The 27,436-nt window shown below is 39.4% G+C and overlaps 2 protein-coding genes across 7 annotated transcripts in view; one reads left to right on the top strand and one right to left on the bottom strand.

Moving 5' to 3' along the window:
• WDR44 (WD repeat domain 44) overlaps positions 1 to 936 on the bottom strand; it is an 82,535-nt gene extending 81,599 nt beyond the window's left edge. The window contains exon 1 of the mRNA XM_082377096.1: positions 446 to 936. Within this exon, the coding sequence (XP_082233222.1) occupies positions 446 to 522 (77 nt within the window). The 5' untranslated portion in view covers positions 523 to 936. The remainder of the gene's footprint in view (positions 1 to 445) is intronic.
• Positions 937 to 1,133: 197 nt separating this feature from the next.
• Positions 1,134 to 27,436, top strand: part of KLHL13 (kelch like family member 13) — a 386,710-nt gene continuing 360,407 nt past the window's right edge. For 2 of the 6 annotated variants that reach the window (XM_082377217.1, XM_082377213.1), the window contains exon 1: positions 1,261 to 3,232. The gene's annotated coding sequence lies outside the window, so the exon portion shown is untranslated. Of the gene's footprint in view, positions 1,193 to 1,260; positions 6,322 to 27,436 lie in introns of those variants that run through there. The other 4 variants (XM_082377201.1, XM_082377212.1, XM_082377215.1 and 1 more) reach the window with 4 other exon arrangements.

The raw sequence follows: 27,436 nt of genomic DNA, 5'->3' as shown, positions 1-27,436 counted from the left end.
AGGGAGAGGTACAGCCACCTCTGAAACGAATAGGTAAGTTAGCGGCAAAAGAAAAAAAACCTGGGCACTGCAATTTCTCCTGTTGCTGCTCCTTTAAACTATGGCCCCCAAGGCTAAAACGGATGTTTCAAAAGTAAGCTCTGAACCCCACAAATACAAATCTCCGGCTCTCAGGTTCGTAAACCGTCCCACCTCGTAGAAAGCTGGACAAGACGAGAAAGGAACCCCTGGGGCCGTTCACCAGGGAAAAGAGGAGGGTTTGCCCGAAGTGGCCGATCGCCCTCCCCCGACTCTCTCTTAAGTGCCCGAGGGAGGCGGAGAGGAGCAGCGGTGGCGGATACAGCGGGCCCTGGGAGGGGTGTAGGGGGGAAGGCACGGGGGAAGGCACAGGGGAAGCCGGGGGATAGGGACGCCCGGCTTGTGGGCCGTGGCTCCGGTTACTTACCCTACAGGGTAGCCGCCCCCTAGGTGCACATCTTCAGGGGCATCAAAGAATTCCTCGGTGTCGCTTTCCGACGCCATTTATAGGACACACCCGCGGGTGAGGGAGCCGGCGCCGCCTGGAGGGAGGGTGACTCTCGTCTCCTCCTCGTCGTCCTCCACCCCGGCGAGGCCGTGGGGAGGTGGGTCCCGGGGGAGGATGAGGAGGGAGCAGACGATCTGAAGTGAGGAGCCGGACAGTGGCAGGGGGCCGCCGGCAGCTGCCGGACTGAGGGAATGACCAGCAGTGCGGCCGCCTGAGGAGGCGCCGGTGGGTTCAGGGACTGTTGCTGCCGCCGCTCCCGGCGATAGGTGTATGAGGAGAGCGAGAGAAGAGGCGGTGGCTCTCCTCAGTGGGGGAGGGGGGGCGCGCCGACGACAGCAGCTCCAATTTCTCCCGCAGCTGCAATTACAGCAGCTGGGAAAGCTAGTTGCCCGCAAAATACGGACGCTCACCAACCCTCGCGAGATTTCAGGAGGGACCAGTAAGGCGTGGGCGGGGCGAAGAGGAGGCGGGGGCGGTTCCTGGGAAGCAGCGCTCAGATTTCTTGTACTCGAGAAGCCTATCAAAACTGCGCAAGCGCGTTGAGGGCGTTCGGAGAGGGCCGGAAGTAGCGGGGAAGGGTGGGGTTGAGCGTCCTGAGGGGAGGAGTCTAGAACCCGCGCAGGAGCGGCGAGGTGACCCGGCCTTGTGAGAGTGCACCCGACGTAGGTGGGGTCCGGCAGAGTGTCCTACCCACTAACTCTGCAGTTCCAAAGAGGCATTTTTAGAGGGGTGATTTGGGGGTCTGCTTTTTTTCTCACAAGGAAATGCTGTCGGGAAAAGTTTGCATTGTGGTTTGAATTTACGTCGTTTTAATTTATCCAAGCGCGGAATATCCCACCCTAGGGAGTAGGCAGGTCCACCTCCTCTAGCGTTACGGGCATAACCCGTCCTATTTACTACAAGCTCTCTAATTGAGATCCCTAGATACGACCCTGCCGGCCAGAGGGTGGGGTCCAAGAGAGATACGTGGGGAGCGTGCCAGTTGCGTGGAGTAATGATGGATTTGTTGCTGGAGCTGAGCCACTGAGGTCCTCCGGTTACTTTCTCCCTACAAATATGCATTTTTGCCCACACTTAATGCGAGAGAAATTCTTACATACTAGCCAAGATGTGTGTCAGTCAAATGGTAAATATATATTGAGCAGATTCCGTTGCAAGGCTAAGAGCTAGTAACTTAATTCTGATCCTCGACTGCCCAATGTCCAGTGATGAAAATAGAAAGGTGCTTTTTAAAAGACCAAGATGTTCTTTCTTAACGCATCATGGACCATCAAAGTGATAATACTGACTTTCTGTGTGATTGGGAAGCACATTTACTTTTCCCACTGCCATGACAGGAAGGCGCTCTGATCCGTTTGCAGCCTCAATTGTTGCTCAAGATGGTCGCAGAAAAGACAAGTGGGACCAGGGGCATGGCCTCAGGCTGGAATGGGGCTCTAGATTCCTCCGGAAAGCAACCAGGAAAAGATCTGGAGTTGTGTAAAACCAAATGCCATATATTGTGTATTCTTTAACACCCTAGAAGTTCAGGGAAAACGCTGCATAATGAAATAGGGTAATATTTTTTGCAGTAAACCATATGATTATTCATACATGGTAAATAAATACTAGTAAATAGCGTCCTTCAGTTCAGATCAGCTACTACTGTCAAGTAAGTTTAGGTTAGAGTAATTTGACTGTCAATAAGTTACTAAAAGTACAAAACAAAAATGTTTGGTTTCCAGAGCTTTTGGGATTTAAGAATTGCACATAAGGGATTTGTGGATCCTTGTGAGGACATGACTTTTGGCACTGTCCAATAATTATTAGCTTTTTTTTTTGTTTAAAAATATTTATTTAGGGCTTCCCTGGTGGCGCAGTGGTTAAGAACCTGCCTGCCAACGCAGGGGACACGGGTTTGAGACCTGGTCCGGGAAGATCCCACATGCCGCGGAGCAACTAAGCCCGTGCGCCACAACTACTGAGCCTGCGCTCTAGAGCTTGCGAGCCACAGCTACTGAAGCCCGTGCTCTGCAACAAGAGAAGCCACCGCAATGAGAAGCCCACACACCGCAACCAAGAGTAGCCCCCGCTCGCCACAACTAGAGAAAGCCCAGGCACAGCAACGAAGACACAACGCAGCCAAAAATAAAAATAAATAAATAAAATAAATACATTTATTAAAAAAAATTATTTATTTGGCTGCGTTGGGTCTTAGTTGTGGCACGGGGGATCTTTTAGTTGTGGCATGTGAACTCTTTGTTGCGGCATGCGGGATCTAGTTCCCTGACCAGGGATCGAACCCTGGCCCCCTACATTGGGAGCGCAGAGTCTTAGCCACTGGACCACCAGGGAAGTCCCTAGCTTTTATGTGTTTTAAACATGTTAATTTCCTAGGTATAAAAATATATCTCAAAGTACTAACTTTATTTTGTTGCTCACTAGGAGAGATATGCTATTTTCCTTATAGATTATGGAGAGATACAAGTAAATAAACTACCTGAATTTATTTTCTTCCTAGTTTTGTGATAGTGAATTTACATTTGCCTTAAAAATTAAAGTTTGGTGTCATGTATTATTCTAGGTGCTGAGGATAATTCAAAGATGAAAAAGACAACTTAGTTCCTCTCTTCCAGAAGTTCACAATCTAGCAATGGAGGAAAACACAGAGTCCTAATTTGGTGCTTTTTTTCACTATACCATACCACCTCTCTTGGACCTTTTAAGGTACCTTAAACATTATACTTAGGAAAAAGTTAAAATGAAATAGGAAAGATTAAGCTGATAACATTTTTAGAGCTGTTAAAATTATCTATGTAAATGCTTTTATCAATTTTATGAGAAAGTGAATTTCTGGGAACATCAAAACACATGTGTACCACCTATGATCATTTTTTTTTTCTATGATCATTTTTAAAGACGTCAGAAGATGTGTTTGTTTTGCCTGAAACATCTGTTCTTGAGTTTTAAAGCAGCAGGTTTTAGGCTTAGTCCAAGGCAGTGGTTTTGCAGCCTTTCTCCTTATTAGAAATGGAACCCTTTAATCAAACCTAATTTCATGCAAAAGTCCACATATCATAAAAATAAAAACTATTTTAGTTGAAGCAGGGATAGTTCAGATTCCTGCCTGCTTGGCCTTCCTTGAGTCTCAAGAGACTGCTGCAAGGCTCCGTCAAAAAAAAAATAAAATAAAATAAAAAAGGAAAGCTATTGGTCCAAAGCAGGGGTTGTTGGCAAATTATGGTACTGGTACACTGGACAAATCTGTCCTGCTGTCTGTTTTTGTAAATAAAGTTTTATTGGAACACAACCAGCCCTATTTGTTTAGATATTGTATATGTTTGCTTTCAGAGCAGAGTTGAGTAGTGGGGACAGAGACTCTATGGCCCTCAAAGCCTAAAATATTTACCCTCAGGCTCTTTGCAGAAAAATTTTGCCAACCCCTGATCCAGAGGATACTATTTTCTAGGGTAACTGAGAACTGAAATTACACTCAAATTAAATGGTTGCTTGAATTAGTTTCACAACAGAATTGTATAACGGCACAAAATTATACGTATAGATAAAAATGAGAATAAAACATTTTCCCACCTGGCTCATTTCCAATGACTATAAAAACGGCACAGGTCTAAGGCTAAGGTGGGTTTAAGGAAACTTTTTATACCTCCTTATCTGCACAGCATAAACTCTACTTAGGAGTTTCAAAGGCTGGGGTCACAGCCAGTGTATAGAACAGCTTGTCTGTGGGATACTCGCTGTCTCCTCTTGTCAAGAATAATACAAAATGGTGGTATCCTTGGAGCCAATTTTGCTCCAACCCCAAGGATAATCACTCAAAACATCAGTAACAAAACTGTAATGCATGTAGGCTTTTGTTATAAACAAGAGCTAACATGATAACTCAGGGAAAAACTTTTTATGTACAGGGTTAGGTGATTTGAGATACAATATTGACATGAAAAGATTTAATGTTGTAATCTCTGTGAGAGTTTTTGTGGATTTTGAAGTATCAGAATCCATGAAAAAAATCATTCTGAAACTGGCCACAGTTTGTCAGGGCCAAGACTAAATTCTGTAATCATCAACTTTCAATTATCTGTTTGAAAAGTCAGTTGTGTTACAGATTATAATAGTACAAGTTCAAAAAATCTATTTGGCTTTGGAATTTTTATATCTTTTTCAGGTCTCCTCCACCTTCTTAATGATGGTTTATGTCCATATTAAAATGAATTTTCAATCTCTGAGCACACAAGAACTGAAAGTAGAGAATGGTAGTCTAGAAATGTGTCAAGAGACACAGAAAAGCCAGCCTGACACTTAAAATGTGTTAGTATTGTGCAATGGAATATTTTGTAGCCATGTATTACTATTCAGGACCCTGGAAGAAAGCTAACTGGAATTATCTTAAACAAAAAAAGGGAATTTATTCGCTAACATAGTCAAGTACAGACTGCTCTAACACTTGTCTATTCCTTTGTGACTAATATATTAGAGACAATTTAAGCAGAAGGTGAATTTTGCATTTGCTTATGTGCAATTTTGTTAGCCAGAAACAGGTGAAAACAGAAAACTACACCCAGATGAATCAAGTTGCGTGGGAATACACAAAATACACGCACACAGACCTCAAACGTCTACCAGTTACCTCACTTCATTGTGTGTTTTGAGTCATACCCATCCACAGAGAGTGTTACAGCTTTCCATCTGATTTCAGATAACCCTCCTTCCACCACTTCACAATAATTCACAAGTTGCAACCCTTCTGATAACCCATTTCCACAAGCAAACTTTAGTTCTTTTTCAAAATAAAGCACCATATTTATTGTAGTATTTATGTATTTCTTAACCATTTAACATGTAAAACTGCTACCATTTTCATTATGTTTGTATCTTTTTGTGTATGTGTCACTGACAAAGTTTTTGAATGTTGCACTCATAGCCCCATTTCCCCCATAAGCCCTGTGGTTTTTATTGAACAACTTTGCATAGTGCAGTAATTTTGTGGAAAAGCATATGCTGTCTTTTTAAAAAATTAATTAATTAATTAATTAATTAATTTTTGGCTGCATTGGGTCTTCGTTGCTGCACGCGGGCTTTCTCTAGTTGCAGCGGGCGGGGCTACTCTTTGTTGCGGTGCGCGGGCTTCTCATTGCCGTGGCTTCTCTTGTTGTGGAGCACGGGCTCTAGGCATGCGGGCTTCAGTAGTTGTGGCACGCGGGCTTAGTAGTTGTGGCGCACGGGCTTAGTTGCTCCGTGGCATGTGGGATCTTCCTGACCAGGGCTCGAACCCGTGTTCCCCGCATTGGCAGACGGATTCTTAACCACTGTGCCACCAGGGAAGTCCCCATATGTTGTCTTATAACAGCACAGACTATAGTCCAGATGAAGTAGCTTTAGGCATGGCTGGATCCAGGGTCTAAGATATATCAAAACTTTCTCTTTCTGTCTGCCTCTCTTCTTTGCTTATCTCTGCTTCTTTTTGTGCTTTGGCTTCAATTTTCCTATCGCAGACAGCTTCCTTTTTGTACTCAGCAAAGATGGCTGCAAGCAACTTCAGCTTATAATGTCTTAATAATTCTCAATCCCAAAGGAAGTAAAACTTTCTCTTGGTGTTGATATATTAAATCTCAGGGTCTATGTTGATTGGTCTTAAGAAACCTCTCTGGGTCAACTGATTCCCTGCCACACACCATGTGGGGAGAGACTACTGTGATCATCTTCCTCACTAGGACCACATGGAGTATGCAATGGATGTTTTTTTCAAGAAAGGGTTACTAGCAGACAGGAACAATGTGCTAACCACCAGCTGTTAAGGGGTAAGTCTCTATATTCATTGACATGACAGGAGCTCATGATGCATTAAATGAAAATAGATGTTATGAAATAACTGCATGAGGAATAATCCCATTTATATAAGATTATTTATCTGTGTATCTATATGTGTATATAAGCATAGGGAATTCTGGAAGAATATTCATAAATGCTTGATGGTGATTGTCTTTGGTTGCTGATTAAAATAATAATGAAAGTTTTGGTTATTTGTACCTTTATATAATGACTCAGTTTTCTACGGTGAATATGTATTACTTTGTAAACAAGGGAAAAATGTTAAAAGAAAACATATAAGCAATCATATACAAGGTAGACTTACACACAAAATGAAGATCTGAGATTCATTCCCAATATAGTGCATGACTGTGAGTCCTGGGCCTATTACAGGTGTCACACTTAGCTTCTGGAACTATTTAATAAGGGCCACTGAGAAAATGAACTTGGAAAAAATACCCACAAAGAAAATCCTGGAATGTAATTAGTCTACTGGTAAGAAGTCATATTTTCTGCACTGCAGGCCTGACACACAAAGAGAATGGTAACGGTAATTTCCAAAGCAACTGTGAAATGATGCACTGATGTGGAGCTTCTGGAAGCAAAGTATAATATTAGAGGTTCACTTGTAAATAATATAGACTAAGCATAATTTTGTTTTTCAAAACAATAAGCAGTATATATGGCCTGATCTAAAGAGAGAAAAACTAAGACATATGAAATTTATGCTTCAAAATTTCACTCCAGGTCAAAATCTGAGGAAGAGATCTTTTATTTTTCTTTCAGGGAAGAAAAGGAATATATACATACATACATATATATACACATATACATATGTATTTTTTAATTGGTGAAACAATCTAGTGGCAAACATATAGAAATATCAATCAGGCTAATGCATGTGTGCGTGCAGTTACAATTGGAAGGGACTTTAAAGGTCACTAGTGTAAGCCTCATATCTAATGCATGAATTCTTTTTACAAACTTCCCTGATAAGTGGTCACTCAGGGACATGGAACTTACTATTTACCCAATCCATTTTTTGATAAATGTTAACGAATCTCTTCATTGTATTTAGCCCAAATCTGCATTTCTGTATTTTCCTTCCACTGGTTATAATTCTGGCTACTAAATCCATACAAAACCTTTAATCTATTTAAAGATGATTATCAGTCCTCTTTATGTTCTTCATCTTGGGAGCATACAGTTGACCCTTGAACAATGTGGGGGTTAGAGGTCAAAAAATCCACTTACAACTTTACAGTTGGCCCTCCGTATCTGTGGTTACGCATCTTCGGATTCAGCCAACCTCGGTTCATGTAGTACTGTAGTACGTATTTATTGAAAAAGATCCACATATAAGTGGACCTGCACAGTTCAAATCCGTGTTGTTCAAGGGTCAACTGTATGCTGATTTGTTTATGCTGAATGTGTTCAGAGACAAAGATAAGTGGGAATTTCAACTGCACAATTAAAGTGGTACATTAAATAAGTATGTGATAATATGTGTACATACTAAACATATTCACCTTATGTACAGGATACCTGTCTAATGGTGTGCCCTCTATGTGTACCTAGTGATAATATGTTACATCAGAATCATTCTTTATGCTTTCTGAGACAGTTTTACGTGTCTTATGTCATTCAATGATAAAATAATAATTGCTATCATTAAATTAGTGCTAGATACTGTATTAAGTATTTTGCACATATTATTTCACTTAATCCATCATGCACTATATGAGGAATATACTACTATTATCCCCATTTTATAGGTAGGGAAACTGAAGTTTAGAAGAGTTAAGTAACTTACCCAGAGTTTCACAGCTAGCATTTAGTGGTCAAGATTTAAGCCCAAGGTCACACTTATTTTATTTTATTTAATTTTTGTTATCTTCCCAGAGTTTCCTCTAGTTTGACTAACTTATAGCAAATGAGCCATATTAATGAGTGAAGTGTCTGAAATAATAATATTACAACAAAAAAATTAAAGCAATTGGTTGATATTTCTGTTTTTCCCACTTTTTATGGTATTTATCTAAATAGGAACATCTCAACATTGGCGTTTATGGTAAGCAGAATTTTAAGATAGACCCTTAAGATTTCCTAGCTTCTTCTATACACACATCTTCTCCCAGTTATTCAATTCAATGCTAATCTAGGTGCTGCTATGAAGGAATTTTACAGATGTAATTAAAGTCCCAAATCAGTTGACTTTAAGATAGGGAGATTATACCTGTGGATCTGACCTAATCACATGAGCCCTTTAAAAGCAGAATTTTCTCTGACTGGTGGGAAAAGGAAGTCAGAGAAATACACTCTGGCAGGCTTGGAAGAAAGCAAACATCTAAAAAAAAAAAAGAAAGCAAACATCTAAAAAGAAGAAAGCAAACATCTAAAAAAAAAAAGAAAGCAAACATCTAAAAAGAAGAAAGCAAACATCTATGCTGTATACTGCCTTTGGGGGCCAAGAGGTGTGGAATGTGGCCTCTAGGAACCAAGAGTAGCTCCCTGCTGATAGTAAGGAAAGGGAGACCTCAGTCTTCTGGCTGCAGGGATCTGAGTTCTGCCGACAACCTGAATGGGGTGGGAAGAGGATCCCAAGTTCCATACGAGAAAGCAGCCTAGCTGACATCTTGATTTCAGCCTTGTTAGACCCTGAGCAGAGAGCTCAGCCACACGACCCAGCCTTCTGATTTACAGAACTGTGAGCTAACAAATTCGTATTTTTTTAGGCCACTTTTTTAGGCCACTAACAAATTGGTAATTTGTTATGAAACAATAGAAAACTACTCCAGGGGTACATATCCTTATCTTCCCTCTGCTAGTTAAGAAACATGAATCTAGGTAGGTCATGGCAAAACAAGTGTAATACATCAGCAGGTGCTGTTTGCTTTCTGAAGTCCTTGAGTGCACTTGGGAATAAATGTAACACTGGGAGTGAACATTAAGGTGTAATATAACAGAAGAAAAAGCAGTGAGATCAGAAAAAATTACCTAACATGCATTTAAAATATGAAAGAAGTATCTTGCTTCACATACACTCACACACAGTACACCCAAAATTCAACCCCGTTTGCAAAATATTCTCCAGAACTGCAGCAATCCTGCTACCTGTGTGATGTTAGGAACTCTCTGGTTCCCTTGCTTCTGAGGTCTTTAACCATTGAGTGAACCTGCCTGCCTTTAGAATTTAGACTTAGTTTCAATGTTAATCTTACTACTGACCTTCCAGTATTATTATATGGCTTCTCGGTGGTTGCTTGATCATTCATTCTTTCTTTCATTCATTCAACAGAGGGCTTGCTATATGCTAGGCATTGTACTAGTAGTGGGTTAACAGTGGTATAACTTAGTCCTTCTGGGCTGGGCTTTTCATCCCTGTCACCTAAACTCTTAATTTGAGCTCTGACTTGTAGCTTCAGTACTCTGTGCCTGGAATCTGACACATGTAATCCAGATCATCTGGAAATTGGGCTTCCAGTAGTCATTGCCCAGTCCCTGAATAACTAAATGCCTAGCTTTTCATTTATGGCTTTTGCCTATGTTCCTCATCTTTGAAGCCTAAACTTCTGGTCACCAGCCTTCTCCAGCCTGCCTTGACCACAGTCTTCCAATGTTTCCTGGCTAGTGCAAGTTATGGACTTGAAATCTAGCTTGTCATGCCAAATATCTTCTCCTACTTCAGTCATCCTATCCATCTGGGTCACACTGGCTGGCCATTCTCGTTGGTCATTATCTCTTCAATCTTTAGACCCAGCTTGACCATATACATCTTGAAGTTGAGAAATAGTAGACATAATTTTAGTTTTTCAAAATTTTAACAAAGTTTTATGCCTAAAATGGCCATTTTGTCAAAAGTAGACAATTTGTTTAAAAACTAATCAGGGATCTGACCTCAGTCTTGGACAAAAGTCTGAAAGTCATGACCTAAGAAGAGGGATAGGGGGATGAAAAGGGAATAATCACTTGTGCTGTACCAGTGATCTGGCTGGCTTTTTACATGTTATCTCAGTCATTCAGTTCTCAAACCTTCCCCCACTGTGTTTATTAAAAAATTTTTATACGTAGGGACCTGAAGCACAGTAGCAGGGTCAGAATTTGAACTTAGGTGTACCTGGCCCTTAAGTGCACACTTTTCCCAGTATACTGCATCAAAATGCATACTTTTCTCTCTGTTTTTCCTTTTGGAGATTGCAGAATGGTCAAGCTAGGAGTTAGAATTAATAGAGCTCACCTACCAGATACCACTTCAGACTCTGAAGGAAATGTCTGTGTTGATTATACAGAATCGCATTTCTAGTATTCTGAAAAAAACCATAAGGCTTATTCAAGCAACTGTGCTCATTGCCCTTTGCTCCTTTTGAAGATGACATGAATGGACACCCTGATTGTGGTCAATCCAGGATTCTCATGTGGGTAAATGAAAGGTTGATATTCACCTAATAAGTTTAGTAGACAAAGCGAGCAAGCTCGCTAAATGTGGCCTGAATCTGAGGATTTGTATTTCGCTAACTGTGGAAAATTCATAGCCATTCTCTCTTATTCTCTTTAATATTTCCTTCTAGAACTTCCACTAGATGCATGTCGATCCTTCTCATTATATCCTCCATATGTCTTCACCTGTCTTTCATATTTTCCCTCGTGTGTATTTTGGTATTTATTTGTGAGTACACATTCATTGGAACTTTCTCTTTGGAGATTGAAACCTGGGTTTAAAGTGAATACTTCTAGAGGAGATTTACACTTGCTCCTACTAGCCACCTGGGAATACTGCCAATCCAGAACTATTTTAAGCTAAATTTCTGGTATGAGGTGTTTTGGCCATAGAGGTAATGTGATTTCTGGACCCAGACCTGCCTGGGGTTATGATGTCTAAAGGAAATTTCTCTCTCTTTCTCTCTCTCTCTCCTACCCAGAGCCAAAACCAGGACAAGCACCTATCTCTACCATCTGCCTCTGGGTGGTAGTTTTGCCCGCATTCATCCATGAAGAGCATCACCCTTTGGGGGTCTGACTTTAAGCAGAGAAAGAAAGGGATGGTGTGTGCCTGATCTAACTTCTAACCTTGCCTGGGCCCCAGGATTTGTCTTTTTTGTCCCTTGCACTCGACTAGCCCATTAAAACTACTAGGATTTTTTTAACACTAGGGTTATTAGGAACCAGTAGCTATCCAAAGGTAGTTGCCACCTCCAGAGCTTCCTCTTTATTCTGGATTACTGCTGACATGTCCTTACTGGCTCTTATTTTCCCACTATCTCAACTATCAGCCCTGCATTTAAAAGGATATATTCTATCTATCATACCTATCTATCATATCTATCTATCTACCTATCATTTTAAGATGTACTAAACTGGAGGTATTTCTTTGGCTATCTCTTCTGCCATATTTCCTCAATTCAATCCTTTTTTCTAAAAATTTTAATCTACTTTTTATTTTAATTTTTTTTGAATTTTTGAATTTTATTTTATTTATTTTTTTATACAGCAGGTTCTTATTAGTTTTCCATTTTATACATATTAGTGTATACATGTCAATCCCAGTCTCCCGATTCATCCCATCCCCCCCCCCCGCCTCATTCCCCCCTTGGTGTCCATACGTTTGTTCTCTACATCTGTGTCTCAATTTCTGTCCTGCAAACCAGTTCATCTGTACCATTTTTCTGCGTTCCACATATATGTGTTAATATATGATATTTGTTTTTCTCTTTCTGACTTACTTCACTCTGTATGACAGTCTCTAGATCCATCCACGTCTCAACGAATGACCCAATTTCGTTCCTTTTTATGGCTGAGTAATATTCCATTGTATATATGTACCACATCTTCTTTATCCATTCGTCTGTTGATGGGCATTTAGGGTGCTTCCATGACCTGGCTATTGTAAATAGTGCTGCAATGACATTGGAGTGCATGTGTCTTTTTGAATTACGGTTTTCTCTGGGTATATGGCCAGTAGTGGGATTGCTGGGTCGTATGGTAATTCTATTTTTAGTTTTTTAAGGAACCTGCATACTTTTTCCATAGTGGCTGTATCAATTTACATTCCCACCAAGAGTGCAAGAGGGTTCCCTTTTCTCCACACCCTCTCCAGCATTTGTTGTTTGTAGATTTTCTGATGATGGCCATTCTGACTGGTGTGAGGTGATACCTCATTGTACTTTTGATTTGCATTTCTCTAATGATTAGTGATGTTGAGCATCTTTTCATGTGTTTGTCGACAATCTGTATATCTTCTTTGGAGAAATGTCTATTTAGGTCTTCTGCCCATTTTTGGATTGGGTTGTTTGTTTCTTTAATATTGAGCTGCATGAGCTGTTTGTATATTTTGGAGATTAATCCTTTGCCCGTTGATTCGTTTGCAAATATTTTCTCCCATTCTGAGGGTTGTCTTTTCGTCTTGTTTATGGTTTCCTTTGCTGTGCAAGAGCTTTTAAGTTTCATTAGGTCCCATTTGTTTATTTTTGTTTTTATTTCCATTTCTCTAGGAGGTGGGTCAAAAAGGATCTTGCTGTGATTTATGTCATAGAGTGTTCTGCTTATGTTTTCCTCTAAGAATTTTATAGTGTCTGGCCTTACACTTAGGTCTTTAATCCATTTTGAGTTTATTTTTGTGTGTGGTGTTAGGGAGTGTTCTAATTTCATTCTTTTACATGTAGGTGTCCAGTTTTCCCAGTACCACTTATTGAAGAAGCTGTCTTTTCTCCATTGTATATTCTTGCCTCCTTTATCAAAGATAAGGTGACCATATATGCGAGGGTTTATCTCTGGGCTGTGTATCCTATTCCATTGATCTATATTTTTGTTTTTGTTCCAGTACCATACTGTCTTGATTACTGTAACTTTGTAGTGTAGTCTGAAGTCAGGGAGCCTGACTCCTCCAGCTCCGTTTTCTCTCTCAAGATTGCTTTGGCTATTCGGGGTCTTTTGTGTTTTTTGTTCTAGTTTTGTAAAAAATGCCATTGGTAATGTGATAGGGATTGCATTGAATCTGTAGATTGCTTTGGGTAGTATAGTCATTTTTACAATATTGATTCTTCCAATCCAACAACATGGTATATCTCTCCATCCATTTGTATCATCTTTAATTTCTTTCATCAGTGTCTTATAGTTTTCTGCATACAGATCTTTTGTCTCCTTAGGTAGGTTTATTCCTAGGTATTTTATTCTTTTTGTTGCAGTGGTAAATGGGAGTGTTTCCTTAATTTCTCTTTCAGATGTTTCATCATTAGTGTATAGGAATGCAAGAGATTTCTGTGCATTAATTTTGTATCCTGCAACTTTACCAGATTCATTGATTAGCTCTAGTAGTTTTCTGATGGCATCTTTAGGATCCTCTATGTATAGTATCATGTCATCTGCAAACAGTGACAGTTTTACTTTTTCTTTTCCAATTTGTATTCCTTTTATTTCTTTTTCTTCTCTGATTGCCGTAGCTAGGACTTCCAAAACTATGTGGAATAATAGTGGCGAGAGTGGACATACTTGTCTTGATCCTGATCTTAAAGGAAATGCTTTCAGTTTTCACCATTGAGAATGATGTTTGCTGTGGGTTTGTCATATATGGCCTTTATTATGTTGAGGTAGGTTCCCTCTATGCCCACTTTCTGTAGAGTTTTTATCATAATTGGGTGTTGAATCTTGTCAAAAGCTTTTTCTGCATCTATTGAGATGATCATATGGTTTTTATTCTTCAATTTGTTAATATGGTGTATCACATTGATTGATTTGCATATATTGAAGAATCCTTGCATCCCTGGGATAAATCCCGCTTGATCATGGTGTATGATCCTTTTAATGTGTTGTTGTATTCTGTTTGCTAGTAGTTTGTTGAGGATTTTTGCATCTATATTCATCAGTGATATTGGTCTGTAATTTTCTTTTTTTGTAGTATCTTTGTCTGGTTTTGGTATCAGGGTGATGCTGGCCTCATAGAATGAGTTTGGGAGTGTTCCTTCCTCTGCAACTTTTTGGAAGAGTTTGAGAAGGATGGGTGTTAGCTCGTCTCTTTATGTTTGATAGAGTTCACCTGTGAAGCCATCTGGTCCTGGACTTTTGTTTGTTGGCAGATTTTTAATCACAGTCTCAATTTCAGTGCTTGTGATTGGTCTGTTCATATTTTCTACTTCTTCCTGGTTCAGTCTGGGAAGGTTATACTTTTCTAAGAATTTGTCCATTTCTTCCAGGTTGTCCATTTTATTGGCATAGAGTTGCTTGTAGTAGTCTCTTAGAATGCTTTGTATTTCTGCGGTGTCTGTTGTAACTTCTCCTTTTTTATTTCTAATTTTATTGATTTGAGTCCTCTCCCTCTTTTTCTTGATGAGTCTGGCTAATGGTTTATCAATTTTGTTTATCTTCTCAAAGAACCAGCTTTTAGTTTTATTGATCTTTGCTATTGTTTTCTTTGTTTCTGTTTCATTTATTTCTGCTTTGATCTTTATGATTTCTTTCCTTCTACTAACTTTGGGTTTTGTCTGTTCTTCTTTCTCTAGTTCGTTTAGGTGTAACGTTAGATTGTTTATTTGAGATATTTCTTGTTTCTTTAGGTAGGCTTGTATAGCTATAAACTTCCCTCTTAGAACTGCTTTTGCTGCATCCCATAGGTTTTGGGTCGTCGTGTTTTCATTGTAATTTGTCTGTAGGTATTTTTTGATTTTCTCTTTGATTTCTTCAGTGATCTCTTGGTTATTTAGTAACGTGTTGTTTAGCCTCAATGTGTTTGTGTTTTTACGTTTTTTTCCCTGTAATTGGTTTCTAATCTCATAGCGTTGTGGTCAGAAAAGATGCTTGATTTGATTTCAATTTTCTTAAATTTACTGAGGCTTGATTTGTGACCCAAGATGTGATCTATCCTGGAGAATGTTCCGTGTGCACTTGAGAAGAAAGTGTAATCTCCTGTTTTTGGATGGAATGTCCTATAAATATCAATTAAATCTATCTGGTCTGTTGTTCATTTAAAAATTGTGTTTCCTTATTAATTTTCTGTTTTGATGATCTGTCCATTGTTGTAAGTGAGGTGTTACAGTCCCCCACTATTATTGTGTTACTGTTGATTTCCTCTTTTATAGCTGTTAGTGGTTGACTTATATATTGAGGTGCTCCTATGTTGGGTGCATATATATTTATAATTGTTATATCTTCTTCTTGGATTGATTCCTTGATCATTATGTAATGTCCTTCTTTTTCTCTTGTAATAGTATTTGTTTTAAAGTCTATTTCATCTGATATGAGAATTGCTACTCCAGCTTTCTTTTGATTTCCATTTGCATGGAATATCTTTTTCCATCCCCTCACTTTCAGTCTGTATGTGTCCCTAGGTCTGAAGTGAGTCTCTTGTAGACAGCATATATATGGGTCTTGTTTCTGTATCCATTCAGCGAGCCTGTGTCTTTTGGTTGGAGCATTTAATCCAGTCACGTTTAAGGTGATTATCGTTATGTATGTTCTTATTACCATTTTCTTAATTGTTTTGGGTTTGTTTTTGTAGGTCTTTTTCTTCTCTTGAGTTTCCCACTTAGAGAAGTTCCTTTAGCATTTGTTGTAGAGCTGGTTTGGTGGTGCTGAATTCTCTTAGCTTTTGCTTGTCTATAAAGCTTTTGATTTCTCCATCGAATCTGAATGAGATCCTTGCCGGGTAGAGTAATCTTGGTTGTAGGTTCTTCCCTTTCATCACTTTAAATATGTCATGCCACCCGCTTCTGGCTAGTAGAGTTTCTGCTGAGAAATCAGCTGTTAACCTTATGAGAGTTCCCTTGTATGTTATTTGTCGTTTTTCCCTTGCTGCTTTCAATAATTTTTCTTTGTCTTTAATTTTTGCCAATTTGATTACGATGTGTCTCGGCACGTTTCTCCTTGGGTTTATCCTGTGTGGGACTCTCTGCACTTCCTGGACTTGGGTGGCTATTTCCTTTCCCACGTTAGGGATGTTTTCGACTATAATCTCTTCAAATATTTTCTCTGGTCCTTTCTCTCTCTCTTCTCCTTCTGGGACCCCTATAATGAGAATGTTGTTGCATTTAATGTTGTCCCGGAGGTCTCTTAGGCTGTCTTCATTCCTTTACATTCTTTTTTGTTTATTCTGTTCCTCAGCAGTGAATTCCACCTTTGTGTCTTCCAGGTTACTTATCCGTTCTTCTGCCTCAGTTATTCTGCTATTGATTCCTTCCAGTGTATTTTTTATTTCAGTTATTGTATTGTTCATCTCTATTTGTTTGTTCTTTAATTCTTCTAGGTCTTTGTTAAACATTTCTTGCTTCTTCTTGATCTTTGCCTCCATTCTTTTTCCAAGGTCATGGATCATCTTCACTATCATTATTCTGAATTCTTTTTCTGGAAGGTTGCCTATCTCCAGTTCATTTAGTTGTTTTTCTGGGATTTTATCTTGTTCCTTCATCTGGTACATAGCCTTCTGCCTTTTCATCTTGTCTGTCTTTCTGTGAATGTCCCTCAATTCACTTCTATTCCACAGAAAGATGTTTGGCTAGGTGGATTAAGATGTGTACAGTTATTATGGCGGCAGTCTTTTTGGCAAAAAGTGAAACTGATTATACAGAAGCTCTGCCTTTAGGTTTATATTGATTAGGCCATTGCATAGTTGTTGTGGTGGATATGTTTTACCAGATTTATCCTGTCTTTGAAAAACTAAGGATGTTTGAGGTCCTGGATCAGGTAGTGTGATATAACTACTTCTACCAGCAGCAGGTCCTGAAGCAGACACTTTCTGGCCTAGAGAATTGCAGAAAGTAGATTAAGCACTGGTTGGGTAGAAGGTGAGAATCCTTTCTTTCCATAATAGCATAAAGATATCTGGTCTGCCTAGGACATGTGGAGATTCAATTTATTTGAAACTGAGCTACTTTCTTACTGAGGAGCCATAACCTTTTTGTCTAAGAAGGGGTCAGTGATTTTTTTGAGTGGAATCTAAGTCTTCCTCCTTTGGATATACATTGGTTAGTGGACAGCTATTCGATGTCCATCATTTTGGTTGAGGGATGAAGGTCAATGAAGCTAGTGACAGAAACACTTTCCCTCTAGTCATATACCATATGTGGGAAACTAAAAATCTAAGCCGTATCTCATACCAGCCCTGGGAAACACTGTAGATACTTTCAATCTCTGGGGATGCCCATTGTAAATCTAAAAGTCATTCTGTAGATCAATGGATAGAAGGCAAGAAGTGATTAGGTAGTAATACCCTGAGCTGATGCTGCCCCAGGAGTAAGGGTTGGGATGGTTGTGGAGGATGTTTATGGTGTTATAGAGGAAGAGTTGTGTTATGGACTTGTGTAGTGAGAGAAACAGGAGAATTTGTTTTCAACTTAGGTTCAAAACCACGAGTTGCTTTTCCCAGCAAAATGTATTTTAAATGCACTTCCCATTGTCTCACCTTGAAAAATGCTGATTTAAAAAAAATAGGAGACTCCAACTGTTCCAGAGAACATAAATGCAGAATGCTGGTCCGAGCGTAATTCTCAACCTGAATTTCCTACCCCATCCACAAGCATGAATCTTGACAAAATCTCAGGCATCCTGGACAGAGGGCACGTGTCACTTGAAAAAGCTCCTCAGTTGATTTTCATATATTCCCTTCCCTCCCCGCTGGCTCTCTTTTGGAACAATTCCAATTAACTAGTACAATAGGTAGTCAGCTGTTTGCAGAACATATTGGAAGGATGTAAAGCTTAACATAGAAATCACTTAATTCTCGATACTTAGAGCAAATGCATGGGATTCCTAATAAGCACTCTGAAGCAGGAATTGGATCTCCCAGCTCAGTCAGCACGGGATAACAACTTGGCAGACAGATAGTGATCCTCAGATCCTGGAAGGAAAATGTACACAGATCACTTCCTTAGAAAGGAGGATATGGAGATTGATATCAAAACCCACCTTAGACCCTTATAGTTGGTTTTATCTAAATATATGCAGTAGGTAAACAAGCAGTGTGTGTGTGTGTGTGTGTGTGTGTGTGTGTGTGTGTGTGTATGAGTTGGTATATGGTTCTTGTTATTAGTGTTCAGTTCAGGTTCAGTTATTCTCAACAGATATTTTTGCTGTCTTCATAAAGTCCCAAGTTAAAGAACTCTCCACATACTGTTATGGATGTATAATCTGATGACCACAGTCAAGATCCTAACACCTAAAGTTAGGAAAGCTATGTAAGCAGCATGTCTTACTGCAGTGATTTTCAAACTATACACTCTTCTAGGGAGCCAGTTGAAATACAGATTCTAGAACTTCACACTAGACCTATTGAATTCTTATTTCTGGGAAGCCCCTAAAATTAGCATTTTGAGAAGCTTCCCCCAAGTGACTGTGATGCAGGTGGTCCTTATATAACACTTTAAGCAAGGTTTACTTGAGGGAGTTTCACATTATATTTTCATGCTGCCATTTGGCCATCAGATTGAGGATTCCAGCCATAAATACTCAGAGACATCTATAGAAAAAAATGCCTTCCTTCTTCAAAGTGACTGTGAAATTGGGGAGGGGAGGTCTAAAAGTGAGACTATTAAAATGTAAATGTAAGAATCTTAAGTATATGTAAATGTTTAATGGCAATTAGTGTGTGTGTGTGTTGGGGGGTACTTTTGAAGATGTGTATTGTTCAAGCCTGAATGGGGGAAAGATTGAACTACAGGGAGGTAAGGAAATGGAACCCTACATAGTGGGTGGGTGATTCCTAGGGGTAAACTTGTGAAAAAGAAATCCAAAATCCGAAAGTGTTTCTTTGGAAAAAAAGAGAAGAGACAGAAAACGTGGGATGACCAGAGTCAGGGGCGGAAAGAAGCTCAAGAGCACTGGGTATGTAATATATGACGGAAGCCAGAAAGTGCAGCAGCCAGGGAGAGTCTGGAGAGAGGCAATAGGGACAAATGGCAGACCACTCAGGATGCTATAATCCTGGGGGCAGGGACCAGGAACAGCGTGGGAGCAGGGCCTCTGTCGCAAGCAGGGAGGAAGAGATAGAAACAGGACATCCTGGGAGCCGCCAGAGGGAAACTAACCAAGTGGGTGATGAGAGGTGGTCAGGAAGTTAATGCCGTTTCAAGCTGAAGCCAAAACCCATGTCTGTTGAAGGCCAGATAACAAAGGACTTTATCCCTCTAAAGACCAAAAAGGAAATTAAAGCTTCTATTGTAATCTGGGTCTGGAAGGTGGAAGTAGGGAAAACTAATTAGAAAAAATAGACTTCAAGGTCGGGGTCTAGTGACTGTTGCCACTCCTCTGTATTTTAGGGAATATTAGCAATGAATACTGCAAGGACCTACTTAGTGTTTCAACCTTTGCGAAGTTGAGCAATACTTTGCCATTACCACAAATGTAAATAGCTTTTCTCCAAATTTTCCTCTCAGCGCTTTAAGTTTACTCGTGTCTGGAATAGACCAAGGGAGCTGGTCAGTAGCGAAAAAACGAGGAGCCCAGCTAGAGGGTGTCCAGGTCCATTGCATCCCATCTGCAATGCTAATCGAGCTTTCAGTTAAAGAACAAGATGCTCACCCTTTAAGTCCTGAAAATAGGAAGAATGTTTGCCATTTTTATCGTTGAACAGTCCTCCTTAGACTAGAGCTGAGGCGACAACCAGCCTCCTGGCTGCCTGTAGCTTTAGACTATGCTCCTACATGAGAGTTTGTTAATACGTGCTCCAACTAATTTCGAACCCTGGTTTTCTTTTTTTTTTTTTTTCAGGATACACTGTTTATTGTGTTTTTTTTGGTTTTTTTTTTGTTTTTTTCACACACACACACTGTATTTTATTTTTACAAGAGATAAATAGACTGACACCAAGCATTGTACATGGATGACCACAACAAAAGCAACAATGATTGCAATTACCAAACCGAACCCTGGTTTTCTTGATCTGACTACCTATGTACCAAGGTACTTTCTTGCTGCCACTCCATGGCCTGTTCAGGTCCCTGTTCTTCTGGATAAGAGTAATGGTTCCGGCCCTTAAATACCCTGTGTGTGTCTAGATAAATGACGTGAAAGGAGTTGAGAGAGTCTTTGACAGGGCACCCCTGCCAAAGCAGGGTGCAGGTTAGAAGAATGCATATCCCAGACCTAACTCAGGTTAGGCCTTCATATTTCCTCATGGGCCGGAAACCTCCAAACTGTGGTTAGGCACTCCTACCTAGGACGAAGGCCCAAGTTGTCTGGTGTCTTCTTTGTTGTGGAATGACAACAGCAGCTGTCCTCTATTTCCATGGTCTCTCAACTATCTCTCTTCTAATCCTAGAAATATCTTCAAGTCTTTTGGGCTGGGCAGGACTTTTTAGCTAAGCAGCTGTTGATAAGAATGTGATGGTGTAATGGAGACATCTCGGGAAGCTGCTGTGGGGATAAATTGTCCTTGGGCATAGGATCGAGTTCTATCTAAAAAAGAAAATTTTAGGTGGCTTCATTGTACTCTGTGTCTCCTACCAGGCCCTGGAATGCTGCTGCATGCCAATAGTAAATTTATCCCCACAAAATAGGACTAGCTAAAATTATAAACAACTTCTAAATGGTTTTATAATAAATTATTTCAGGAAGCTAAAATTATTATAGGTGTATCTTTGAGCAGGTTAAGGTAGTTGTCAATGAGGACAATCATGTTCTTTTACACTACTGGTGACAATATTTAGTCTAAATCAGCAAGACAATCCTTATGTTCCTATACGGTAATGCTCCATCATATTTTTACAGAAGAGACTTACATGTGGTTATGATATGACAAAAATATTAGTGGAAACTTGTATTTTTTATATCATTGGGAGGGTTTATTCACTCGTTCATTCATTTCTTCTCCCCAGGTACTAGGACTGTAAAATTGAATAAGACATAGTTTGTTCCCTCAAAGACCTTAGAGTTTCGAAAGGAGGACAGATATGCCTAAAACTAGTTGAAATACATTGTAGTTTTAGAGATATATGGCAGCAGTGGTTCTCAACCTTGGTACACATCAGAATCACCTGGAGAGCTTTGAAAAATCCTGATGCCAAGGCAGCACCAGAATGGCTACCTTTGCCTGGAAAAAGAAGGAAACTCCATAGCTGAATTTTGAGAGATGAGTAGCTTAAAAAGGTTAAAAAGAGGAGGAAGGGCATTGTAGACAGAGGAAATAACACTTGCAAAGGCACAGATGGGGGAACTGCAAATTTGTAGACATCAGATCTTAGCATGCAAGAGAAGGGGCTGTGAAACATATGTTTGGAGAAGTAGGCAGGAGCCAGATCTTAAAGAGCCCTAAAGAGATATTTGTACTTTATTATGTATAGAGCCACTGAAGGGTTTTAAGCAGGGGACTGCCATGATCACGGTCAGCTTTTTGGTTTTGAAAGCTCATTCTGGTGGCAGTGTTAAGGAAGGAGTAGACAACCCCAAACTGGGTCAGAGATACCCGTTCGGAGGTTATTACAAAAATCCAAGTGAGAAGTACTACGGGTCTGGACTAAGGCCATGGCAATAGGGATATAGTGGAAGAAATGGATGTGAGAAATATTTAGGAGGCAAATCAGTGTAGAGCCTGGAGGGAGGGGACATATGGGAAAAGGAAGCATGGGACTGTGGAGTTTCTTGTTAGGTGCCTGGGAAAATAAAAACGTCATGCACAGAAACAGAAGTCAGAAAGAAAAATCAGTTTGGGGAGGCATGTGTTTAGTTAAATGTGAGGTGGTGGACAATCAGGAAGAAATCGCTAGGATCCACTTGAATATACAGGACTGGACATTTGAAAAGTGATCAGGGCAAGTGATAGAAAGCTTAGCTTTGTACTCATCAAAATGATAGGAACTGTGGGAGTAAATGGATTCTCTGAAGTTTGAGAATTTTGTTTCTTCCTCTTTTGTTCTTTTGCTTACCTTACCTGACAGCCCTCTAGTGACAACAAGCACATACTACATTTCTCAAAAGTGCCTCAACTCAGTTAATGTGATCATGAAATGTATCTTCAGAACCCTGATTTGGTCAAAATATTATTGTATTACTATTTCAATATCAGTATGTGGCAGCACATCCATGCAGCAAGGGCCTCGGGGTGTCAGATTGAGCCTAAAGTTGTCATTCGTCGTAATTCTGGGAGATTCAAGAGGATTTGAAATTGACCTACCAGGAATCTAATTTATATGAGGAATCAAGGAGGCCCCTATGAAAGAATTTATTCCAAAGCAGCAGTTATCACATCAGAATCACCTGGGGAGCTTAGAAAAAAATCCCAATGCCCTTGATGCATCTCAGACCAATTAATCAGAACCTCTGAGGGTGGGACCTGGCCAGGCATCAAACTTCCTCAGGTAATTCTTTGTGCAGCCAAAATCAAGAACTGCAGCTCCAGAGGATGAGAGCCTAGAGATACACAGGGTTGAGTCAAGAATACTGACCAATGCAGCAGGGGAAGAGTGGTTCTGGGTGCAGCATGTTTCTATCAATCAAGTTGCCCCTGGGTTCAGCCCCCAGGGAGTCATACCTGTGGTCATACCTGGATTGCCATACTTGAGACTAGGTCTAAGGAGCTGCAAAAGAGTAAAAGCTAAAATAATGGTGTCCTCTAAAACTCAGTAAGAGTTTTAGTAAGTAATAGTAAGAGCACAGGGGGTTAACAGCTTTGGTATTGGCAACAACACTGGCAGTATTGGTGATGGTGATTCCTTCATTCAGCAAAATTTTATTGAGAGCCTGTATTATGTGCCAGGCACTAGTCTAGGCACTAAGGAAACAGTGCAAACAGGATTGACAAAGTCCTTTCTCTCTTGGATCATGGATTCTAGTAGTTTTGTTGGTGAAAACGGACTAACAAAACAACGTCAGGTAGTGAGAAGTGCTGTGCAGAATATTAAATAAAGTCATATGATAGAGAATGAGTGGCTTTTATTTGGATTGGTAGGTCAGGGAAGTTTGCTCTCTGCAGAGGAGACATCTAAGGTAAGGTATGAATGACAAGGAGGAGGCAAGCCATATGAAATGCTAGGAGATGAATATTCTAGGCAAGGAGAACAGCAGATATAATGACCCGAAGGCAGGAGAAGCTTGGCATGTTTGAGGAACAGAAAGGAGGCCGGTTTGATTGAGGAGAGAGTAGGACAAGATGAGATTCTAGGACTTCCCTGGTGGCACAGTGGTTAAGGATCCGCCTGCCAATGCAGGGGACACGGGTTCGAGCCCTGGTCCGGGAAGATCCCACATGCCGCGGAGCAACTAAGCCCGTGTGCCACAACTACTGAGCCTGTGCTCTAGAGTCTGCGTGCCACAACTACTGAAGCCCACGCGCCTAGAGCCCAAGCTCTGCAACAAGAGAAGCCACCGTAATGAGAAGCCCGCGCACCGCAACGAAGAGTAGCCCCTGCTCGCTGCAACTAGAGAAAGCCCGTGCGCAGCAATGAAGACCTGACGCAGCCAAAAATAAATAAATAAAATAAATAAATTTAAAAAAAAAAGGTGAGATTCTAGAGGTAGTCAGGGGCCAGATCATGTATTATACAATCTAGTGAGTCATGGTAAAGACTCTGAATTTTAATCTAAGTGTGATGAAGAGTCATTGAATGATTTTGAGCAGGGAAATGATAAGACCTAATTTATATTTTAAAGGATCATTCTTACTACTGTCATGGAAAATGGGTCGGATTGGTGTAAGAATGGAAACAGGGAGAGCATTTAGGGTATTTGCAATAGTGCAAGTAAATATGGTGGTAGCTTGGGCCAGGGTGTTAATAGTGGACTTGGAAGGAAGTTGGCATATTGGCGATATATTTTGGAACTTGAATCCATTGCACTTATAGATAAATAGGACGTGGGATTGAGGGAAAGAGTGGTATCAAGATGATGGTGATGGTGGCAGCAACATTAGCAGTGGCATTGGTGAAGGCAGTAGTTCTGTTGGCAGTGGTACCTTCAGTGCCTCTGACAAACAGCATTGGCACCTTCAGCTCAGACATCAGCTCATGTGGCCTTCATGGACATTGTTGGCATACTAGCCACTCTTGGTGGTGAAAGGAATGGAGACATCATTACTGGAGAAAAATGGCAGGCACCACATGGCAGCAAAGCAGACTCATTTACAGAGCATATGTGAGATAACCTCTGGGGACTTAATGCCAGAAATATTTGGGAAAATTTTAAGAAGAGTTATTTTTAACTTCTGCAGAGCAGATGGGAGTGAAGTCAGAGATATACCGTTTTGTTATTATGCTTGTGAGCCCATATTATCCATAAGCTGCTTTGACAGAAGTAATCAGGATTATTTTAAAAGAAGTCCCAATCAAAGCTATACTAAATTAAACATTATCAAATATATTTTTTGTAAAAATTTCCCCACCAACTATGTAAACATTAATATTTTTATATTATAATTGTGTAAAAAATCTTCAGATACATGCTTATAAAGATTCAAACAATACAGAAGTTAAATGTTATAATTGTTAGTCTTCCTCCAGCTGCTCCCCAGGTACATGACCCAACAAGAGGTAACCATAATGAACAGATTAGTAAGTTTCTTTCAAAATATTTTCTACGCTTTTATGTATATATATATATATGCTTTTATATATTATAGTTAAATTATTAAAAAGCATATAGAAAAAAAGCATATAGAAAAAATATATAAGCATATAAAATATATAAGAATATATAAGAAAAAAGCATATATGACATTTTATATGTTATTTATATATATAAATACACATAATAGTTTTTTAATAAATAAAATCATATCAATCATATTGATCTGAATATTGCTTTTTTTTAATGTAACAATAAACCAGAGGCATCTTTCTGTGTCAGTGAATCTTGTTTTTTCAGCAGATGTGTATATTCGATTATATCAATATCTTGTGATATATTTAATCAGTCCCCTATTGATGGGCATTTCTTTTCATTTTTACATTTGTACTTTGTACACCTATGCAAGTATGTCTGAAGACTAGTACTCTAGAAGAGGAATTGCAGGGTTGAAAAATGCATTTAATATTTTGCTAGATATACAACCAAATTGTCCTCTAAGAAGAATGTACTCATTTACACTCTCACGAGTAGTATTTGAGAGGCTTTCTTTCCCTACACCCTCACCAACACTGGATCATCAATCTTTTTTATCTTTGCCAACAAGATGGGTGAGAATTGGCATTTCATTATTGTTTAATTTGTTTTTCCCCAAATATTGTGATATCAAACATTTTTTATATGTTTAATATTTGCATTTTTTCTATGAATTGTCTGTTGATATTCTTTACTCAATTTTCTGATGGGTTATTTGTCTTTTTCTCATTGATTTGTAGGGACTCTTCATATATTTTAAGTATTAATCCTTTCCTCACATAATAGAAAATTTTCCTTCCTACTCTGTTACTTGTCTTTTAACTTTGTTTATGTTATCTTTTGTTGTACAGAAATTTAAAATTTTGATGTAATCAAACTTGTCAATCTTTTGAATTTGGGGTTTGGAGTCTTGCTAAAGAAGGCCCTCCCAATTGAAGATTATGTAAAAATATTCTACTGTATTTTATTTTAGTACATAATTTTTCTTTTGTGTTTTCTTTCTTTTTTCTATTTTATTATTACTTAAACATTTTAAACTATTAAATATATATTACATTAAAAAATAGCATAAGCATAGTAATAAAATAAACACCTGGATACGTGTCATCTGACTTAAGCAGAACATCATCAATACCTTAGAAGGCCCCTGTGTGGATCCTCCTCACTTGTGTACCCTTCCCTCACCACCAGAGGTAATCACTATCTTGCCTTTTGTTTTAAACATTTCTTTGGTTTTTTCTTACGTATTAACCACCTTTGTGTAATGTATTTGGTTTAATTTTGAAAAATTGAGTAGTAAGCACTAATTTCACTGTATTAGGAAAGGGTAATATTGCCATTATTAAATAAAGGCTTTCATAGGAAGTCTCTGGGGCATAGCCTGTGTTCAGCTTTCCTGAGAGTTTATAGGAATCCTTTCTGTGGGAATTCTTGGGCAAAGTCTAAAGTGAGTGCTGCTGCGTTACATAGTGGTGTGCTGGAGTCGGCTTGTACTGGCTGATGATTACATTTTCAGGAAATTGATCTCATGTTGGCAGCTTGAAATTGGCCCTAAGGGAAATATTTGTGTCATGAAAATTGACAAAATCTAAACTCAGGGCTTTTTCTTTTGATTAAAAAATATTTTGGAAAGCCAGCAAACCAGCAAACCACTTGTCCTGAGAAACACAGGGCTCAGAGCAGTCAGGGTATTTGGCAAGGCTGTTGTAGTGTGGACTAGGTTTTGAACATTCTGCAGAAAGATGACCAGAGGGAATGGGCTGCACTATATTTTTAAAGCCCACCATGGCCAAACTTCAGTATTCAAGAATAGGCCAAAGCATTCGGACTATACTACAAAGCTACAGTAATCAAAACAGCGTGGTACTGGCACAATAACAGACAAAGATGAATGGTACAGAATAGAGAGCCCAGAAATAAACCCACACACCTGTGGTCAATTAATCTTCAACAAAGGGGGCAAGAATATACAATGGAGAAAAGACAGTCTCTTCAGCAAGTGGTGTTGGGAAAGCTGGACAGCCACATGTAAACCAATGAAGTTAGAACAGTCCCTTGCACCATAAACAAAAATAAATTCAAAATGGCTTAAAGACTTAAATATAAGACACGACACCATAAAACTCCTAGAAGAGAACACAGGCAAAACATTTTCTGACATAAATCATAACAATGTTTCCTTAGACAGTCACTATCCCAAGGCAATCGAAATAGAAGCAAAAATAAACAAATGGGACCTAATCAAACTTATAAGCTTTTGCACAGCAAAGGCAATCATGAACAAAATGAAAAGACAACCTATGGCTGGGAGAAAACACTTGCAAACGATGTGACCAACAAGGAATTAATTTCCAAAATATACAAATGGCTCATACAACTCAATAAGAGAAAAACAAACAACCCGATCAAAAAATGGGCAGAGGACCTAAATAGACATTTCTCCAAAGAAGACATACAGATGGCCAATAGGCACATGAAAAGATGCTCAACATTGTAATTTTTAGAGAAGTGCAGAACAAAACTATAATGAAGTATCACCTCACACTGGCCAGAGTGGCCATCATTAAAAAGTCTATAAATAATAAATGCTGGAGA

Source organism: Balaenoptera borealis (assembly GCF_965194805.1).
Source record: "Balaenoptera borealis genome assembly, chromosome: X".
NCBI classification, from domain to species: domain Eukaryota; kingdom Metazoa; phylum Chordata; class Mammalia; order Artiodactyla; family Balaenopteridae; genus Balaenoptera; species Balaenoptera borealis.
Note: the sequence above shows the minus strand (reverse complement) of the source record. Positions and strands in the feature narration are given on the sequence as shown.